The sequence below is a fragment of the Poecilia formosa genome, unplaced genomic scaffold, assembly GCF_000485575.1.
Source record: "Poecilia formosa unplaced genomic scaffold, Poecilia_formosa-5.1.2 Scaffold70, whole genome shotgun sequence".
In the NCBI taxonomy this organism is placed as follows: domain Eukaryota; kingdom Metazoa; phylum Chordata; class Actinopteri; order Cyprinodontiformes; family Poeciliidae; genus Poecilia; species Poecilia formosa.
In genome coordinates this window covers 486158-503599 of record NW_006800009.1, presented here as the reverse complement: position 1 = coordinate 503599, position 17442 = coordinate 486158, and the positions used below count along the sequence as shown (strand labels likewise).

General features: G+C 42.2%; 2 protein-coding genes across 5 annotated transcripts in view; one reads left to right on the top strand and one right to left on the bottom strand.

Moving 5' to 3' along the window:
• rab20 (RAB20, member RAS oncogene family) overlaps window positions 1–6249 on the top strand; it is an 8065-nt gene extending 1816 nt beyond the window's left edge. The window contains exons 1-2 of one of the 2 annotated variants that reach the window (XM_007555368.2): window positions 437–910; window positions 5320–6249. In XM_007555368.2, coding sequence (XP_007555430.1) covers window positions 721–910; window positions 5320–5921 — 792 coding nt within the window. In that variant the 5' untranslated portion in view covers window positions 437–720 and the 3' untranslated portion in view covers window positions 5922–6249. Of the gene's footprint in view, window positions 1–436; window positions 911–5319 lie in introns of those variants that run through there. The other variant, XM_016673129.1, reaches the window with a different exon arrangement.
• Window positions 6250–8213: 1964 nt separating this feature from the next.
• col4a2 (collagen, type IV, alpha 2) overlaps window positions 8214–17442 on the bottom strand; it is a 54735-nt gene continuing 45506 nt past the window's right edge. Inside the window, exons 26-48 of one of the 3 annotated variants that reach the window (XM_016673122.1) lie at window positions 17389–17436; window positions 17023–17097; window positions 16844–16942; window positions 15770–15991; window positions 15520–15681; window positions 15259–15429; window positions 15008–15151; window positions 14801–14917; window positions 14520–14701; window positions 14049–14112; window positions 13873–13947; window positions 13661–13768; window positions 13472–13579; window positions 13292–13363; window positions 12902–13027; window positions 12688–12804; window positions 12042–12203; window positions 11836–11934; window positions 11098–11244; window positions 10861–10977; window positions 10456–10647; window positions 9657–9943; window positions 8214–9055 (exon numbers count right to left, since the gene is read on the bottom strand). In XM_016673122.1, the coding sequence (XP_016528608.1) occupies window positions 8801–9055; window positions 9657–9943; window positions 10456–10647; window positions 10861–10977; window positions 11098–11244; window positions 11836–11934; window positions 12042–12203; window positions 12688–12804; window positions 12902–13027; window positions 13292–13363; window positions 13472–13579; window positions 13661–13768; window positions 13873–13947; window positions 14049–14112; window positions 14520–14701; window positions 14801–14917; window positions 15008–15151; window positions 15259–15429; window positions 15520–15681; window positions 15770–15991; window positions 16844–16942; window positions 17023–17097; window positions 17389–17436 (3149 nt within the window). In that variant the 3' untranslated portion in view covers window positions 8214–8800. The remainder of the gene's footprint in view (window positions 9056–9656; window positions 9944–10455; window positions 10648–10860; window positions 10978–11097; window positions 11245–11835; window positions 11935–12041; window positions 12204–12687; window positions 12805–12901; window positions 13028–13291; window positions 13364–13471; window positions 13580–13660; window positions 13769–13872; window positions 13948–14048; window positions 14113–14519; window positions 14702–14800; window positions 14918–15007; window positions 15152–15258; window positions 15430–15519; window positions 15682–15769; window positions 15992–16843; window positions 16943–17022; window positions 17098–17388; window positions 17437–17442) is intronic. The other 2 variants (XM_007555364.2, XM_007555366.2) reach the window with 2 other exon arrangements.

The window sequence follows — 17442 nt, the reverse complement described above, 5'->3', positions numbered from 1 at the left end:
TCTATTGCTCTGGTGTTTAGGGCCTGTTCCTGGGCGGCCAGGATGAGGACGTTTATGTTTATATATATATATATTAGTATTATTAATGTTTCTGGTACTTCACCGACTCCCAAGATGCCTGCTAAGGTCTACTAAAAGTTGTTTCCTAGAACTTCACGTGTTCCTGAAATATGCTTGACTGTCACATTGGTCGTATATGACATCTGATGAATAATTTTTCACTTTTGTAATGTCATCACCCCAAAAACGCAAAGCAGTTGTCACCTTCTGTGTGATTTAAAAACCTATTGTATTTCTATAACGTCCTGCAGTTTAAATGAATACTTTATTACTTGACTGCAGTCATATTGTTAGTGTACAAGGTATTAAAAACAAAGAGAAAATCACCACTGGATGGTAGCTTTAAAAGACGCCGGATTCTGTTAATTGAGCCTGTAAGACAGTACCGTGGGAGAAAAAACTCCTCCTCGCTCTTTGGTTCCCCACCTCCTTCTTGTTTCACCTCAGTTACTTTTTTGAAGTTCAGACTCACTCAGCAGGAATGTGCTGAAGTGTAACTGTCACACAGTGAAGAAGAAACAGCTTTTATTTTTATTCATAAAATGCTTTTCGTTGCAGAAATTCGGTACTTTCGTGGGGTTATTTTCCTGAGTTAGACCGCGTCTCCTCGTCGGAGTTTGAAAATAAATAGATAACACTTGTAGACTGAAGACCATCACCATGCCCGACCTGTCGAAGATGAAGAAGCCCGACGTGAAGCTTGTTTTCCTGGGCGACATGAACGTGGGGAAGACGTCGCTGCTCCACAGATACATGGAGAGGAAGTTCAAAGACACCATTAGCACCGTCGGAGGGGCTTTTTTCCTCAAACAGTGGGGACCGTACAACATATCAATCTGGGACACAGCCGGTAATACATCCGCTTGTTTTTTTTGTTGTTGTTTTTTTGACGTGGCTAGTTTGTGTGTGCTTCATTATCAATGCTTACCTGAGGAAACATGCTGTCGCCACCCGAGGCAATCAGCAGCATGTGACCGCTCAGTGATCACAGCCAGGCGGCCTGCTTCATGGGAACGGTGGCCTGGAAGCTTTCCCCCTGGCTGTTAGGAACAACCAGAGCTGCTCATGCAAAGCCTTGCACAATCCAATCTTTTCAGGTCAGACAGGAGGAAAACAATCCGATAATCCAACACAATGAGGTCCAGCCAGCCAGATACCAGCTTTCTCACACACACACACAAGAATAAAGATTAGGTTTTATTGCATGTTTGAGTAGATAGATGGGCTTTTCTAACTATCAAAGTTGCACCGTGATAGATTCTCAAGCTGTAACTTTAAGAAAATATCATTTTAAATCATTACAATATTTACTTTTAACACTTTATCTGTTATTTTAAACGTCCCCAACTATTTCTACCCCAAACTGCACTGCCATATAAACGCTTTATTAGATTCCACACCATTTCTGTCCATGTTTTTCAACCGAAAACCTTTCCAAATAGCCACATTTTACAGGGAAAGTGTAATATCCGTATTTTACCCATATGACAGGTATTGTGTACAACAGGTGGGGGAAAGAGTGGTGCTGTTACCAGAGAAACTTTGGATCATTTATGCACTTTCTCTGGTAAAGACTTTAAAACATAGATGTGGTGTGACAAAACGTTTCATCGGTTCTGAGAGTTTGATGTGCCAGTAAGTGTCTGAACTAATTCAGCTTGAGTTTGTAGTAAAGGTGTTTTCCAGACCATCACTTAACACAAAATTCAAGTTTAGGTTGTCTGTTGCGTTAAAAAAAAAAAGAGTTTACAGTCATTCGTACTCTCTCAGATATGCTGATATAAATAGTTTAGTTTTTATCATTACTCGAGACTTTTTTTTTTAGTTTCTGCTTTGTCACAACTTCGTCTTTTGGTTTGATACTTGGAGTCAAAAGTTACTGATACATGTTTTATTTTGGTGAACTCTTTACATCCTGCTTCATCCAAAGTCAAATATGTGTTATCATGATGTAGCACAATTGTTTCTCTTCTTTTTTTATTAATTGCTTCTTTCTTTTTTTTTGGTCAGAATGCTAATCAGTCATACTACTCGTGAAGTAATTTCAGTCCTTCCTGCTTGATGTGTACTAGAATCACTGTTTTGCCCGTCATGTGCTGTGTTGCTCAATGTTGTAGTAATGTGACCCAGTCAAAGCATTTTCCATCACTGTGTGGGTTCGCATCTGTTCACATACTCCCCCATCTGCTTTTAATTCAACAATTGTTGGTGCCTTTTGAAGGAGAGCCTTCAGAAATTGATGACCTCTATCTGCTTTTAATGCATGAAAAATCTGAACACTTTTCAGTTGCTCTAAGATGTTTTATCAGTTTGGGTATGATCAAAGCCAAGCTTGATTTCATCAGTGGTTTGATTGAAAACCAAACCAGTCTGTCAGTCTGCTTCCGGACTGACGGATTTCATTGAAATGTGGTTATGATGTGTTGTGTTTTGACTCTACAGCTCCGGTGGTAGAGTGCAACCATATGTGGTCTCTGATAGTTGGTTTATTTTCAGATAACATTTTGTGGAAGGTCGGACAAAAACATTCGGAAATACAGAGTTCACATTGTCAGCAAAGCATCACTGATCTTATGTTTGCTATTTCACCGTCACAGTCAGCTGAGCATTATATCTTGGCAGACAATAAAGAAAAGTAGGGCTGCACCGATAAATCAGCCTCGATTTCCTTAATTTTTTTAATTTTATTTGTGATAGTAGATCAGCTGATACTTGCATGTGAAACTGTTTTTATCTACCGTCGCAAAGGTGTGAAAATCAACCAAGCTTCTATTAAACACCTGCATGACTTTCCTTTACAGTAAGAAAGTGTGAGGGTTGATGAAGACTACGACCTGCTCTTCAACTACTGTAGATCTTTATCTAGGACCTAAAACACTTGTGATTTATGAAGAGACCATGCCGGCTTTTTCTTTCTTTTTTTAAGGTTTTATCGGCTTTTATTCACCTTGTCCTCTTGCCTTGACCTGGATATTGCTTCTTCATGATAATCTCAGAATGGCATTCCAGTGTTGTGTAAATATGATTAATAGAAAACCATTCTAGCTTCAGTTGAGCTAGTGAGCCACAGAGATAAGGGACAAACTGGCCTTGTCACCATTGAGCCATTTCCTGCCTGTGTCCCTTCAGTCTGTGACCTCTGTGGTCCCACGCTGCGTCTGTCCACACAACATGGCCGGGAAATGCCAGATCAGCGCTATTGAATCACCGTTTAGTAAAGCTATTGTTGCATATCCATCAGCACCGACCACAGAGCTGTGGAAGCAGAAGCAGCAGACGGAGGGGTCATGGTAGTTTTTGGACGGCCGTCAGTCACATTGCACCCGGCGACATTTACCCCTTTTCTTTTTTCAGTTCAAGTGTTTTAAAAAGAAACTCGACCCAGTTCCTCTTCAGTCACATGATGAGTCGTGGCTCTCCCTGCTCCATCCTGTCTTTTCCAAAGTTTCACACACACAGCAGTATTTCCACAAATACGACACACTTCTCTTGGTCATAAAGCTGACAGTTTAAAAAAAAATCCCATATGTGTTATGTTGAATTTGTAGGTAGAAAATTGGCTTCATTTCAGATTTTAGTGAATGTGGTGTCACTGGCACAATTTCACCTCTGTCCAGATGAAATATTGACTGGTTAGCAGTATCAAGGTAAACCAAGGCCACTAACATTTACCATCATAAACTTTCCATGATGCCAGAGCAACATGGTTTTTTTCCCTTGTTTTTTGGGGGGTCAAGTATGATGCATAGTTTCTAACTTGTTTATTTGCTTGGATTTCAATTCAAATGAAGCCAAACTGAGAAACGATCCATGTTTATTCAACTGCAGTGGACACACGTCTATTTGGAGTTCAGTATTTGTACATTTTTTTGGTGAAACAGAACTCCAAATTGTTTCTGGAAACTCCCTTCTCTTTAGATAGTTTTTGTAAGGCATATCTATGATACTGGACAGGAAATCCTGCTTGGCAAGCTGAAATACCTAGATGCTTCACTTCTTTTTGGCTGGTCTTTATTCATGAGCACCATTTATTTTCCTTACTGCTGATTGACTGTAACGCCAAGAGCGAAAATAAGGAAAACTGCAGCTATTAGCTTTTGCTACTGTGCTAAGACTGTTTCCACTGTGTGCATTAATTCATAATAAAGGTATATTTGGTGTTGGAACTATTAAAATTGGCAGTTGTAAGGATATCTTAAGTATTTGCTGATTTTAGCTATTCGCAGGCGGCTGAGGTTCTCCAAGTCCTGCAAATACCGGGGCTTTTCACTGTGCAGGGTTATTTTTGTCCAAAAATATGTGACTGATCACTACTCTATTGTTTAAACCCCATTTGTTGTAGCTGGGCATATTGAATTACGAAACAACTAAATGAAACATTCCCAGAGAAATGTGTTCGTACACACAATGTTCCCCTTCACGTCCCGACTACAAAGCTTTGTTTTGTTTTTAAGCTGCTGACTGTTTTGCATAAAACACTCTTTGTCTTTCCACTACACTGCTTGTAAAAAAACAACAACAAAAAAATGGTCCTTATTTGACTCAAATTTTCTGGCTTTATCCCTTACTTTGCTGTTATAGGTTTGAGGGGTTAACATTAAAAGAAAGCTAGATTTCTGCTGAAGCAGCTCAAGCGTCTTCTGTTTGAAAGGCCTTCGGTCAATCCCTTTTTCTTCTCTTGCTAAGATTCTTCAGTTTCCCTCAGGAAAAAAGACAAATTGCCAGGTCTGCGTGGCCTGACAAAGACTTCACAGCTTTTTCTTCAAATAAAGTGCTGCAGATGGTTTTTCCAGGACTGTTTACACCAAACAAATTGATCCACATTGAGGAACAAGGACTCGATTGTCTAGCAAAATACACTACTTAAAGTGAAACCTGTTTGCAGTATTATATCCAAACTAATCCAACAGTTGTTCAAAATGCCTTAATATTCTTGGATATTTCAATTTTGACTGCTAAAGAAAGTCTATGAACACTTTGTAGTAGGATTGGTTTTCAGTGCTAGTTGGGTCGATGAATGGAGCTAAATACAGGACAATACTAGAAGAAAACCTGATGGGAAACCTCAAAAGACTCGCTACACTTGAATGGGATGTTTTCTATGACAGGATATATTCATATTAAAATGGTCCAGCCAAAGTCCAAACCTAAATGTGATTGAGAATCGGTAACTGGATTTCCGATTCTCTGTTCAGATGCTCTTGATCCAGTCTGACTGAGGTAACGTTGGTAAAGCGGTAACTTTTCCCGTCTTTCCAGGTCGGGAGCAGTTCCACGGTCTGGGCTCCATGTACTGCCGAGGAGCAGCCGCCATCATCCTGACCTACGACGTCACTAACTGGCAGAGCCTCGTTGAGCTGGAGGAGCGCTTCCTGTCTCTCACCGATACCGCCAACCACGACTGCATCTACGCCTTGGTGGGAAACAAGGCCGACCTGACTGACTCCAAAGCCCACCTTTGCCAGGACTCGGACGGACTCCCCGAGGACCGAACCGAGTGCGAGGAGGGGAGGACAGAAACACACGTGTTGTCCGCCTCTCCCACTCCTCCTGCGTCCCCCACGTCCCTCTCCGATATGCTGCTTCACAAGCAGGTGGCGCGGGAGGACGCGGTGGCCCTTTACGGGAGAATACTGCGATACAAAGGCCTGGACGAGAAGAGCAGCCTCCCGGCAGACAAGATGTGCTTCGAGACGAGCGCCAAGACCGGGTACAACGTGGACGTCCTGTTTGAGACGCTGTTCGATCTGGCGGTGCCCGCCATCCTGAGGAAGAGACAAGAGAACCAGGCGTCTCCGACCGTAGACCTGGAGGACTGGAGGCAGGTCAGCGGGAAGCGGGGCAAATCCAGCTGCTGTTAGAGATCTGAAGCACCAACGAGGCTCCCAGCTGCAGACTCGTTTTTAATCAGTCACCATGTTTGACTGAGCATTAAATCCACACTGTGACGGTACTGTTTTGCGTTTGCCTTGACTGTGACTCGATAGCAAACACATTTCCCAATGATGTGAAGATGTATATGACTGTAGATTCAGTTTGGGCAGAGACATTTTAATAGGAAGGGAAATAGACTTCCTAGTTTAATAACTCAAACTATGGTTTAATATTCCAAAGATGTGCCTGTGGCCCAAAAAAAAAACACATTAAGAAAAGAAAGTAAATTACTGCTGTAAATGTTTTACTACGTACTGCCACTAAATGAACTGCACTAATCATTCATTTCATTTATTATACAATCTTGATCACATTTCACTTTAACCATTTTTAAAATTTTTTTATAAATATTGATGTTTGTCTTTATATTTGAATGATGAAAATATAAGTGTTTAATTTTTTAAAATATAATTTTATATAAAATGTAATAAAAAATTTATTTTCAGGTTTGTCTTCATTCTTGGATATGTAACTTCATCAGAAGAATGAAAATATTGAATCAAATGACATTGTATTCATGTGAATTTGACCTTTTTATTTGTTTTAGAGCTGAAGTAGAGCATTTGACCCACTTTAGAGACTCTGCTTTAGCTCTCTGAACTTTGACCCCGTTTTATGGTCTGTCATGTTTGTTTTACTTGGCACAGCTATATTAGACGTGAAGAGGTAAATGACCGCATCATGGATACCATCAGATTTGATCTTTAGTGGTGCCCAGGAGTCTCAAAGTGTCTCTCATTTCTCTATTCTCTTTGTCCAGCTAGCTAGACATGCTTCCTTTTTTTTAAACTACAGTGGATGAACAGTTTTCCTGTAATGATACTTTATCTGCCACTAGCACAATAAGCAGCTCGTACACAAGTGTGATTGACAGCATTAAGACACTCCTCCTGGAGATGTTAACAAACTTAACCTGTCATTCACAGTTTGTCATTCACAATGACAGGTTAACGGTTAACCAGGTTAAGTCTTGACCCAAGAAACTGGCTCAGCTGCTATGTGTAAACACCATCTACAGTGTAATGTTTCTCTCAACCAAGTGTTAATATCTGATTCTATTTAAAACAGCTTTTTATGCACTACCGTCAGTAGTAGTTTGACTCCAGTAAATGGTATCTGCCAGCAGGAAACCACTCCCAACATTTTAGGTGGATGGATTATAATCTGACCCAAATAGGGGTCAGAACCAAAATAAAATGAAATGGAATAAACTTTTCTTAAATAATATGCAACTGAATTAAATGGGTTGAGAGTTGAGCACTTAGCAAATTCATAAGAAAATAAAATGCTGTGAAGAAGTATTTGCTTTGGGACAGGCGTCTACCCCCAAACATGGTGTTGGCAGTGTGGTTATAACCTGGATGACTTAGAAAGACTGATGGAACCATAAATCCTGCTTTCTGTCAGACAATCTGGAAGTATAATGTCCAGCTGTCAATTCATAACCTTAGATTTAGCACAGTTGTGTTATGCAGTTGGACACTGATCCAATGCACGCGAGTGAACCCGCCTTTGAATGGGTAGAAAGCAAAAGAAAACAAGTTGCAGATGGTTTACAGAAAATCTGGACTTAAATTTGACTGAAGTGATGGAGTGTGAGCACTCTTGTGCAAAAGTCCTTCAACATGGCGGAATTAAAACTATCATGCAGAACATTTTGGCACTCCAGTTAAAATTGTAGCACAAAGGTTTACAGGGCTGAGGCTTTTTCACATAAGTTCAGGTTGATTTGAATAGCAGTTTTTCCTCAATACAGGAAATAATCTTTTGAAAACTGTTTTGCTTTTATTCAGATAATCTTTGTCTTGTTTGTTGACAAAAAAAAGCAGGAACATAATTTGTAAAGGAGCAAACTGTGTTGTTGCAGAACACAGCAACAACAAATTAAAAGCAAATCCCCCATAATTTGCGAAAAATAATTACAAGGTGGTTTTGCAAGTAGGAAATGGAAGTAGGTATTCTATTGTGGCACTCATTTTCTGCAATTAGTTACTCAAAATTATATCTCAATTTAAATTTAGGAGAAATATCAGTAGCTTACAGAAAAAAAACTAAAAATGTTCACGACTCGCATGCAAATACTAGCAAAATCTGCTATGTCTTGAATGATGGAGTTTGTCCTGTCCTGACATGTTTTAGTTAGGTCTGGTTTCTTAGAAGCAAAATATGAGTGCAGTAAAATATTTTCTAACAATACTATGCATTGAAACGCATGGAAAGAGGGTCAAATTTATTTTATTTAAATGTCTAAACAGAGTCAGTGCATTTTGTGAACATATGAAAAACAGATGAGCTAACAGCAGTTGATACATGCATTTAAAAAAAAAAGAGCACAGGTTGCTGTAAATATAGAAAAATAAGCTTTGTACAGGCAAATAAAATGATGCAGGGTATGTAAAAAAATAGACCCTCAGCTGGCTGGGAGGCAGTGTTAGTGGCTTCAAGGTGGGGCTGCTGTAGCTCAGCCACAGAAATACGCAGTTAAACAGAAGCATCTTTGGTTCAGCTGTACTTTGTGGTCTTTGATGGTTAACAATGTGTCATAATAACTGAGGTAATAAGTTAAAAAGTAAAGCACCAAGTCAAATTTAACACACAAAATTACAGATAACAAACATACAGTTGTTCCATGATGCAGTTGTTCTTATTTTATGGCTTTCCTTGCTGTATCTACAGTGCACATTAAAGCTCAAAGAATTGCACAGTCATTGCACATCTGAGCTCTGCGGCTTGCGAGAAAGTTACTCGTTGGCGTCGAGTCAGGTAAGAACTTCAGGTCCGTCTGTCGGCGCTGAGGCAGAGTTCCTCACAGGTTCTTCATGCAGACCTGACAGCGGCTGATGCGTGAGAGGAGCTGGCCCGCCTTTAGCGTCTCCGATGACGGCTGAGTATGGAACGACTGGTCTATGGATGTCAGCCAGAAGCTGTGCTTGTTAGCAAAGTAGTGGCATGTGCCCTTGGCTCCGTTACACTCAATGAAAGGCGTTGTGCGGAAGTCCTCCAGGCAGGAGCCGGGCGATGACAGGGACTGACCGCCGCCTTCGTTTCCCGCTGCCGTATGCTGCGGGAAAGAAAGGTGAGAGTGCCTTCCAGTGAGACAGAGGTGGAAATAAAAGGTAATCTAGTGTTGCAACATGGGGTGTCATTTTGTAATCCACAAAAACTACCACTGCACATCATCCTGAACATGTTATTTCTACTTGAATACTTTTCTTCAGCAGTTACAGCGACGCTTGTTTACGTTTTTAGATAATGGATGGAGCTAAATACGAGACAATCCTGGAAGAAAATCTATTAGAGGTTGCAAAAGACTTGAGACTGCTGCAGAGGTTCACCCGTCAGATGCACAGCAATGCTAAACATACAGCCTGAGTCAACGTTCTGGTGTAAATCCAAAGGAGAGTCTTGTAAGCACTTGTAAACTGATGTTGATGACTCTCTGTCCGTTCACTCTGAGGTCGCGGAACTTTGCAAAAATATCAGCTTCTACATGAAAATAATGTCTTTCACCAAGCAAAGATAGCATCACAGTTTTGTGTGATGCTATCTCACATGAAGCTGTTGCAAAAGACACCAAAGAAGATGTGAAGATGATTTTGCAACACAATGTAAATGAACTGAAGTCAGGAGCTTTTATTTTTCCACCCAAAACAGAAACTCACCATAAGGAAGGAGTAGCCAATCCACAGGCTCCTCCAGCCCACGGGACACTGTGGGATGGTGATGTCCTGACTGTGAACTGCAATAGCGACTGACGGAGCCTCGCAAACCGAGCAACGGCTGATGTACGGCTGGATTTCTTTTTCTTCCACAGGCATCATGGGGAGGGGAGCAGTGGTTGACAGCCAGTAGGACTTATCGTTTCTGCTGGCGTAGTAGCAAATGTCCCCAGGGTTGCAGTACAGAAAGGGCATGGTGCTGAACCGTGGGAGACAGGAACCAGCCAAACCTGTTGGGAACAAACATCGGAAAAGTGAGTTTAAAGAGTAAATGGCTTAAAGTTTTTTGTTTTTTTTTCCCTGCCATGTTTCCTGCTTCACCTCTCAAGTATTTTGAGTTTTCAAAGAAGCAAGATCCGGTGGAAAATTAAGTAGAATAGAATTTGCGAGAATTTTCTCAGAGGTTCTTCGATTTTTATCGGTTTTTTTGGCAAACCTTGAAATGCAAAATTAATTCTGCCTCTTTGAAAACCCAATTTCCCTTAGGAGCAAAATTAAATGACTTAATTAGAAATCCTCAAAGCAACTGAATCCGACTGGGAAGATCAGAGGACAAGTGCTGGGAAGGATTCAGTCCCGGCAAAGGACACAAATAACAGATAAAGCAGGTTTCTGAGACTTTGTAGGTTTCATCTTCTGCTTTTACAAGACCTTTTATGACAAGATAGTACGATTAATGTTAGCAAAACCAGCAACATCATTTAATGCTAAGAGAAGAGTCAACTTATTCACACTGGCTCACCAAGGTCCTGGTTGTGGGCCTTCTCTTGGCCCTCCAGGTACAGCAGACTGTAACCGTCCCACAGTTTAGACATTCCCACCGGACACATTGGCGTCTGGTCTGACTGACTGTGTTTCACCAGCAGGTAGCCCACGCTGATACTGCGGCCCGCCATGCCAGGTAATCCTGGGCCGCCGGGCCTGCCTCTTTGTCCTTTTGGGGAATCATGGATTCAGTTAGCCATCTGTTGTTGTCATTGGGTTCGATTTATATCTATTTTACTAAGACAAGTTTTCAACAAAGACAATATTTGAACCTTCAAAATTGCTTGTTTTATTTTTTTGTCTTAACCCCCATTTACTTTAAATCTTTTAATCCAGGATTATAACCCTAATCCCAAACTGCCCCGCAGTGTGAGAGACGTACCTTCCATGCCTTGAAGACCAGGGTGCCCCACATTGCCCACCTCGCCGCGGTAACCTGGCACTCCTGGAGTACCACCAATCCCAGGCATGCCTTTAAGTCCAACAGGTCCCATGAACCCTGTTCAGAAACAGAATAAATCTGTCGCAGTGCTTTTCTTGTACTTCGTGTACATTACCAATGAAATACTTTTATACTCTTTTGGTAAAAATGGGTTGGTATGAAAAATTGTAAACTAACCTGGGTCTCCAGGTGGGCCTCGAGGTCCTGGCCCCCCTGAAATCCCTTTCGGGCCTGGGATACCCCGCGGTCCTGGAAGGCCTCTTTCTCCTGGGATTATAATGGAAGGTGGAAGACCGCCCTGGCTGCCACGCGCTCCAGGAAAACCTGTGGGGTCGATTGCTTGTTCAGTGTCTCAGGGTGAAGTAGCTGCACTTCACATATTTTTGTGATTTTTACAAAGTCCAGTTCGACCAGTTTGACATTTTGTAGCTTTCATTATTGTGTTAAACCAAGCATTTTAATTTTTAAACTACAGATGGTAAAAAGCAGTTCTGTATCCCTCAGAAAAGTGAAAAAGCCTAACACTAAACAGAAAACTGCTCATCAGATATTAACTTCAGATTTAGTAGTTAGCTGTACTGCCTTTATCTTGCCTAGATTGTGCACAAAACATCACAGAGTTTGCCCTACCATTAAAAAGACATGCAAATCAGCAATAAGAGTCTGTTTTGAATATCTTTTTGAGCATCCAGACGGAATAGCGTCCTGGGTGGTTAGCCTTATCATCCATATCAAAACCTGTCATAGACTAAAGAAGTGGTACGAGAAATCGTTTTTCAGGTATACATAAGACAAATAATTGCAGAGCGTTTGATTGAATATACAAAAACACAAGCAAACTGTAAAGAGCCTTGTGACAAACATCCATCTTTACTGGTCCATTGGTTGCCAGTTTATTAGGAGCCCATATCTGACCTGGCAATCCAGTGTCTCCTTTCGGGCCCACTGGTCCTCTTTCTCCCTGTAAGCCAGTCTGTCCAGGAATTCCCATGTGACCTTGGTCTCCCTTTGGTCCTGTTAAAAAATACACACATATACATATATAAATAAGAAGAAACAACATAGAGACCTACTGGAATCACAAGGTCTGGTCAAAGATGTTTTCTTGACATCTCTCTTACCTTTCTTCCCAGAGATTCCATCAGGGCCCCTGTAGCCTGCTGGACCTGAATCTCCTCGAGATCCTCTCGTACCAGTGGGGCCGGGGAACCCATTTTCGCCTGGTACGCCTTTCTCTCCTGGGAAAGCATCCAGTCCAGGCGGTCCGCTTGCTCCGGGATAACCTGGGAAACAGCAATTCAAATGAATGAAAGTATAAAGAAATAATTCTTGGTGACTTCTAATGTTAGAATAGAAAAAAAAACCCAGAAGGATGGGAGGAGTATTATTTTTTAGCATACAGAAAAAAAACAGTTTTCTAATATTAAGGTTATTTCTAGTCAACCACGTAATTCTCCAAACATCAAAAACTATTGTTTTCAAGTGAAGAGAGTGAGATATTTAACCCAAATAATTGGAACTACTGATTCTGTTCAGTAAAACCTGTAGCAAACCTTTACCTCAATATGGAAATAAGAAACTGAAAAATACTTCAATAAAATAATAATAAACATTTAAAATACAATACTACAACTAATCATGATAGTACACGCAAAAGTATTCCACTGCCAGTTATACTGGGGATTTTGTTTACAGCTATCAATAAAGCCCAATTAATAAAGTGCTTAAGAAAGAAAAGAGATTCAGAAATGTTGCTTTCTGACAAACCTTGGGATCCTCGAGGTCCTGGGAAGCCAGGATCCCCCCTCTTTCCCGCTATGTCTGGGGTCCCACTTGGTCCCTGAAGGCCACGTAATCCTGGCAGTCCAGGTTGGCCATAGTCACCTGAATAAATGAAACATTGTGTTAAGCTTTATGCAAGTGAAGCCCCACAGAAACGTGCCCATGTAGCATGTGCAGCAGGTAAAAGTCTTCGGCTCACCCAGATTTCCCTGGAAGCCTTTCAGTCCTGATGGACCTGGAGAACCTGGCTGGCTGTTGGGAATACCGCTTTCTCCTTTCCTTCCTTTAACTCCAGTTTCTCCAGCAGGTCCAACAATGTCCAGACCTGATGTGACCAAAAAGAGCACTCTTTAAAAAGACAAAGATCTTCCATGGGGGGGGAGAGATTGAGAACAAATACTTAAAATGTTTACAAAGCTCCAATATGTCAGTTTTAAAACTTTTTCAGATGAAAATCTAAAAGATGTGCTTTACATTTACATCCAGCCCCCGCTACTCTGATAAACTAATACAATTCAGTGCAACAAATTTTCTTCACATTTCACTTTAAAAGTAATTTCAGTTTCTTTGCGGTTTTTAGGTTTGTTACCTGGTGTTCCTGAGACACCCTTCTGTCCTTTCAGTCCATGTAATCCATAAAGACCCGGTAGGCCGGGGTAACCTGCACACATTTAAAATACATTTTATAAAAAAAAATTAAAAAAAATTTAAAAAATTGCAGCGCGTATTTCAGATAAATGACAAAAGTGTATCGGCCCTTTTGCTTTACCTTTATTTCCGGAGAAGCCAGGAACACCTGGTATCCCATCTTTCCCGGGAATTCCAGGAAAACCCTTTTGACCTTGGTTCCCCGGAGTTCCTCTCTGCCCATCCAACCCTGGAAAATAACCAGAATCCCGTCAATTGAGTATAAATCTGTGAGAATGTGTAATGAACGGGGTAAAGGTAGTATTTTTACCTGGGAATCCTTCTATTCCCAGATCCCCGGCTTCTCCCTTTACCCCTTTAATACCGTCAAATCCGGTTATGCCACGGTCCCCGATTGGTCCAGGTAGACCTTTCAGACCTATGGGAGAAATATCAAACCTTTCAAGTCAGCCACTCCCAGATTACCAGTGACGATTGGCTCCAGTGAAGAAGAAGCCACACGAGTGTGAGGTCAGTTTGTACCTGGTTCTCCTGCAAATCCATCCTCTCCTCTCAATCCTGGAGATCCTGGAAGGTCCACTCGAATGCCCTTGTCACCTGTCATATTTTACTGTACTTAATAACAGAGTGCAACTTCCACGTATTTACATCATGCCGGGGCTAAGTGGCAGTTCAGTGGTTAAAATAGATTATTTCACCTTTTCCTCCTTTCTTTCCTTGCACTCCTGTATGACCGAAGGCACCAGGGCTTCCTTTGCCCCCCTGAAAGATAACTCAGTTTAAACGTTTGGCCAAATAATTAAAAATTTATTTAGGGATTTGAAAGGTTACTGCAACAAAAAAAAAAAAAAAAAAAGAAAAGAAAATTGTGCAAAATTGGGTCAACACATTACATTCACAGGGAAGGACTTATTTAAGTAAGGTGACAAATGTGGTCACTTTAAAAAGATTTTGAATTGATCTGAGGTTTATATTTTACCTCTGTGTAATATACCTATTATAATACGGTGGCTCTCAAATATACACACATCAGTGGAAAAACACCCTGATTCTCTAAGAAAATAATGAATCCCATTGGACAGCCAAGTTGAATTATTTGGATGCAAAGCATCACTTCCTATGCTGCTGTACTTCCTAAGCAAGCACGTTGCCATGGTAACTTTGCTCACCTTGTCACCATGCATTCCGTCAAAGCCTTGGATGCCTCTGCTTCCAGGTGTCCCTGGCATTCCCTTAATGCCTGGCAGGCCCTGTGCACCTGGATCCCCATGAACTCCTTTTTCATCGCTGGGGTCCCCTGGAAGACCGTGAGCTCCATCGTAGCCCGGCACACCTTGGTCACCTTTGGTACCTGATGGGGGAAAGAAATTGGATTTATATAAAATGAGAGAGGAGGGAACCAAGACCTAAGAACGGATTAACACTCTGATATGAGATTAAAGATACAGACCTCTTGGTCCGGTAAAACCTGGACTGCCCTGGTGTCCGTGCTCTCCTTTGGCCCCCTTTATGTGGATAAGCATTTTCGGCGACATTACCCCCGGTTTACCTTGCAGACCTTGTTCGCCTGCAAGCAGGGGGAGAGGTTAATGACCAGGGCTATAATAGGTACCAGTTCCATGACAGCAGTGACACCAGTCAATGACTTTGGTCCTACCTCTCTCTCCCTTTGACCCTGCCAGTCCTTTCAGGCCAACTTCTCCAGGTGTTCCAGGCCCCCCTTTTAGTCCCTCATAACCCTTCAGACCAGGATTTCCTGTGACTCCCTCAAAACCATACGTTCCATGACTACCTTTTGTTCCTGAAAAGAAAAAAATGACAGAAAAACAAGATTTTAGCTTAGACAGTTTGACAAATAGTCAAGTTTTTCATGTCACCCACAAACAGTCGACCTTTTAAGGAACTGACCTTTGAGTCCTTGAAGGCCTGGTCGTCCGGTTGCACCTGGTTCTCCAGGGTCACCTGGCGGGCCGCGCTCTCCGATCCCACCATCATCTCCATAAGCACCTGGCATTCCTTTTAATCCTATTGGACCTGGAGGACCTGGGTCACCTCCTGTTCCTCTCTCTCCAGTTCTTCCTAATGAGGAAAAGCAAGTTTGCCAGTAGGAACAGTGAAAAGTCTACTTTGTTTTTTTTAAGAATATGCCTGTGTGTCTGCTTCTTTAACCTGGCTCTCCAGTTGTCCCTGCCGGACCAGGTGGGCCCGACCTGCCAGGATCCCCGGGGAAACCGTACGTCCCAGCTGGCCCGGGTCTTCCCTCTTCCCCTGGCAGGCCTGGGGCGCCTTTCAGTCCCCTGAAGCCGATCATCCCAGGCATCCCGTCGATTCCTGAAAACATTGGTTGAACAAGAACATTCCAGCAAATATCAAACGCTCCTCACTCCACACTTTGACCAGGTTGAAAAGATCAGCTGACCTGAAATCCCTGGCTGCCCTTGATCTCCAAGTTGGCCCTTTTGCCCTCGCAGGCCAGGTAGTCCTGGGTCGCCTGGAGGGCCAGGCGATGCTCCCATTACTTCTCCGTGAGCACCTTTTTCCCCTTGAGATCCGTATCGGCCAGGCATGCCCGGAACACCGGGATTCCCTAAAGAGCCTTTAGTGCCAGGAGTCCCCAAGTCTCCACGGGGACCAGGAAAACCTGCAATGAGAAAAAAGGACATTAAAGACAATTTCATTATAGTAGCAACTCAACAGAATAACTGTGGCAACTCCTTGAAACACTATAGACCTTCAGTGTTCGGGCCTAAAATGTGTGATGTGTTTGAATTCAAACTAAACCCAAAAGCTTTCAAACCAACCTGACCCAAGGTGACAAATAATGCCTTTTTGTCCTAAATACCGGTTGTGGCACTCTTTGTGGTGGCAACATACTCAAGTATATTCAATAAAAGCCAATGAGTCTTTTAAATCTCTGTGGAGGAGTGTTGACCCACTCTTCCTTGCAGAATTGTTTTAACTTAACCACAGTGGATGGTTTTTTCGCATAAATGACCATTTAAAGGTAAGTTCCAGTTGAATCTGGGCCCACAGGCCAACCCCCCCCAAAAAAAAATGGAGAAGGGATTCCAACCGGCTACAAGACGAACTCCTACTTCCTGAGCCACAGCCACCACTGATGATTATATGCTATGATGCTACCATGATATTTTACTGCTGTTCTGGTTTAAAGTTGCCACATGTCAGAGACTGTCTGCGTCCAGATGAATTTGGATCCGATGCTGCTAGCACTCATTGGCTTTTTCTCTCTCTCACTCCTTGCCATTGATTTTCACTCTTTTCGTTTCTCGCATACACAATCACTCCGTTGTTGTACCGAGCCCCCAAAGCCACGAGCCCTTGTCTGACATAAGGTTAGGCCAGAGCACACGGTCAAGTTTTATAACTCTTTGTTCATCTGAGTCCGGACATCATCTCAGACTCTGATTCTTGCCCAAGCCACCCCTTTTCTGTGCATCAGAGCTTTGCATAATGTCTTTTCATCACTTCTGACCTCGTGGTCCAGGAGTGCCGCCTCTGCCACGCTCTCCTTGTTCTCCTTTCTCTCCATTGACTCCTTCCACACCAGAGAAACCTTTTGGGCCAGGAACTCCTGTTGGATCAAAAGCAGAGCAACACGTTAGGAAACCATCCGACATACAGGATTTAACACAAGTCAGCCGGTAAGTTTACCTGGAGAACCTGATATTCCACTGATTCCAGGAGGTCCAGGCTGACCAGGAGGACCTGGGATAGGTTCACAATCACCTGAGAGAAAAATGATACGACACACAACCTTGAGGACAATGTCAAAGCGTTTTGATAAAGTGGCTGTTCATGAATAACTGTTTGGGTGCAAGTGATGTTTGACTTCTGCCCAGCGTGAAGTTTTTCCACAATCAGACACTATTATTATTACATTAGCTGCTGATTCAATGAAGTACATATTAAAGTGTAAACACCTCAGTTCTCATGCAGACAAGTTAAATAAGTCAGAGGCAAAGCACAACAGAGGAGCTGCAAAGAAGAGCAACAAATTAAAAACGTTATTATACCAGCTACCTGTCACATCCACCTGTCCTCCAGCTCCATCTGGTATGCAGCCGCCTTTCA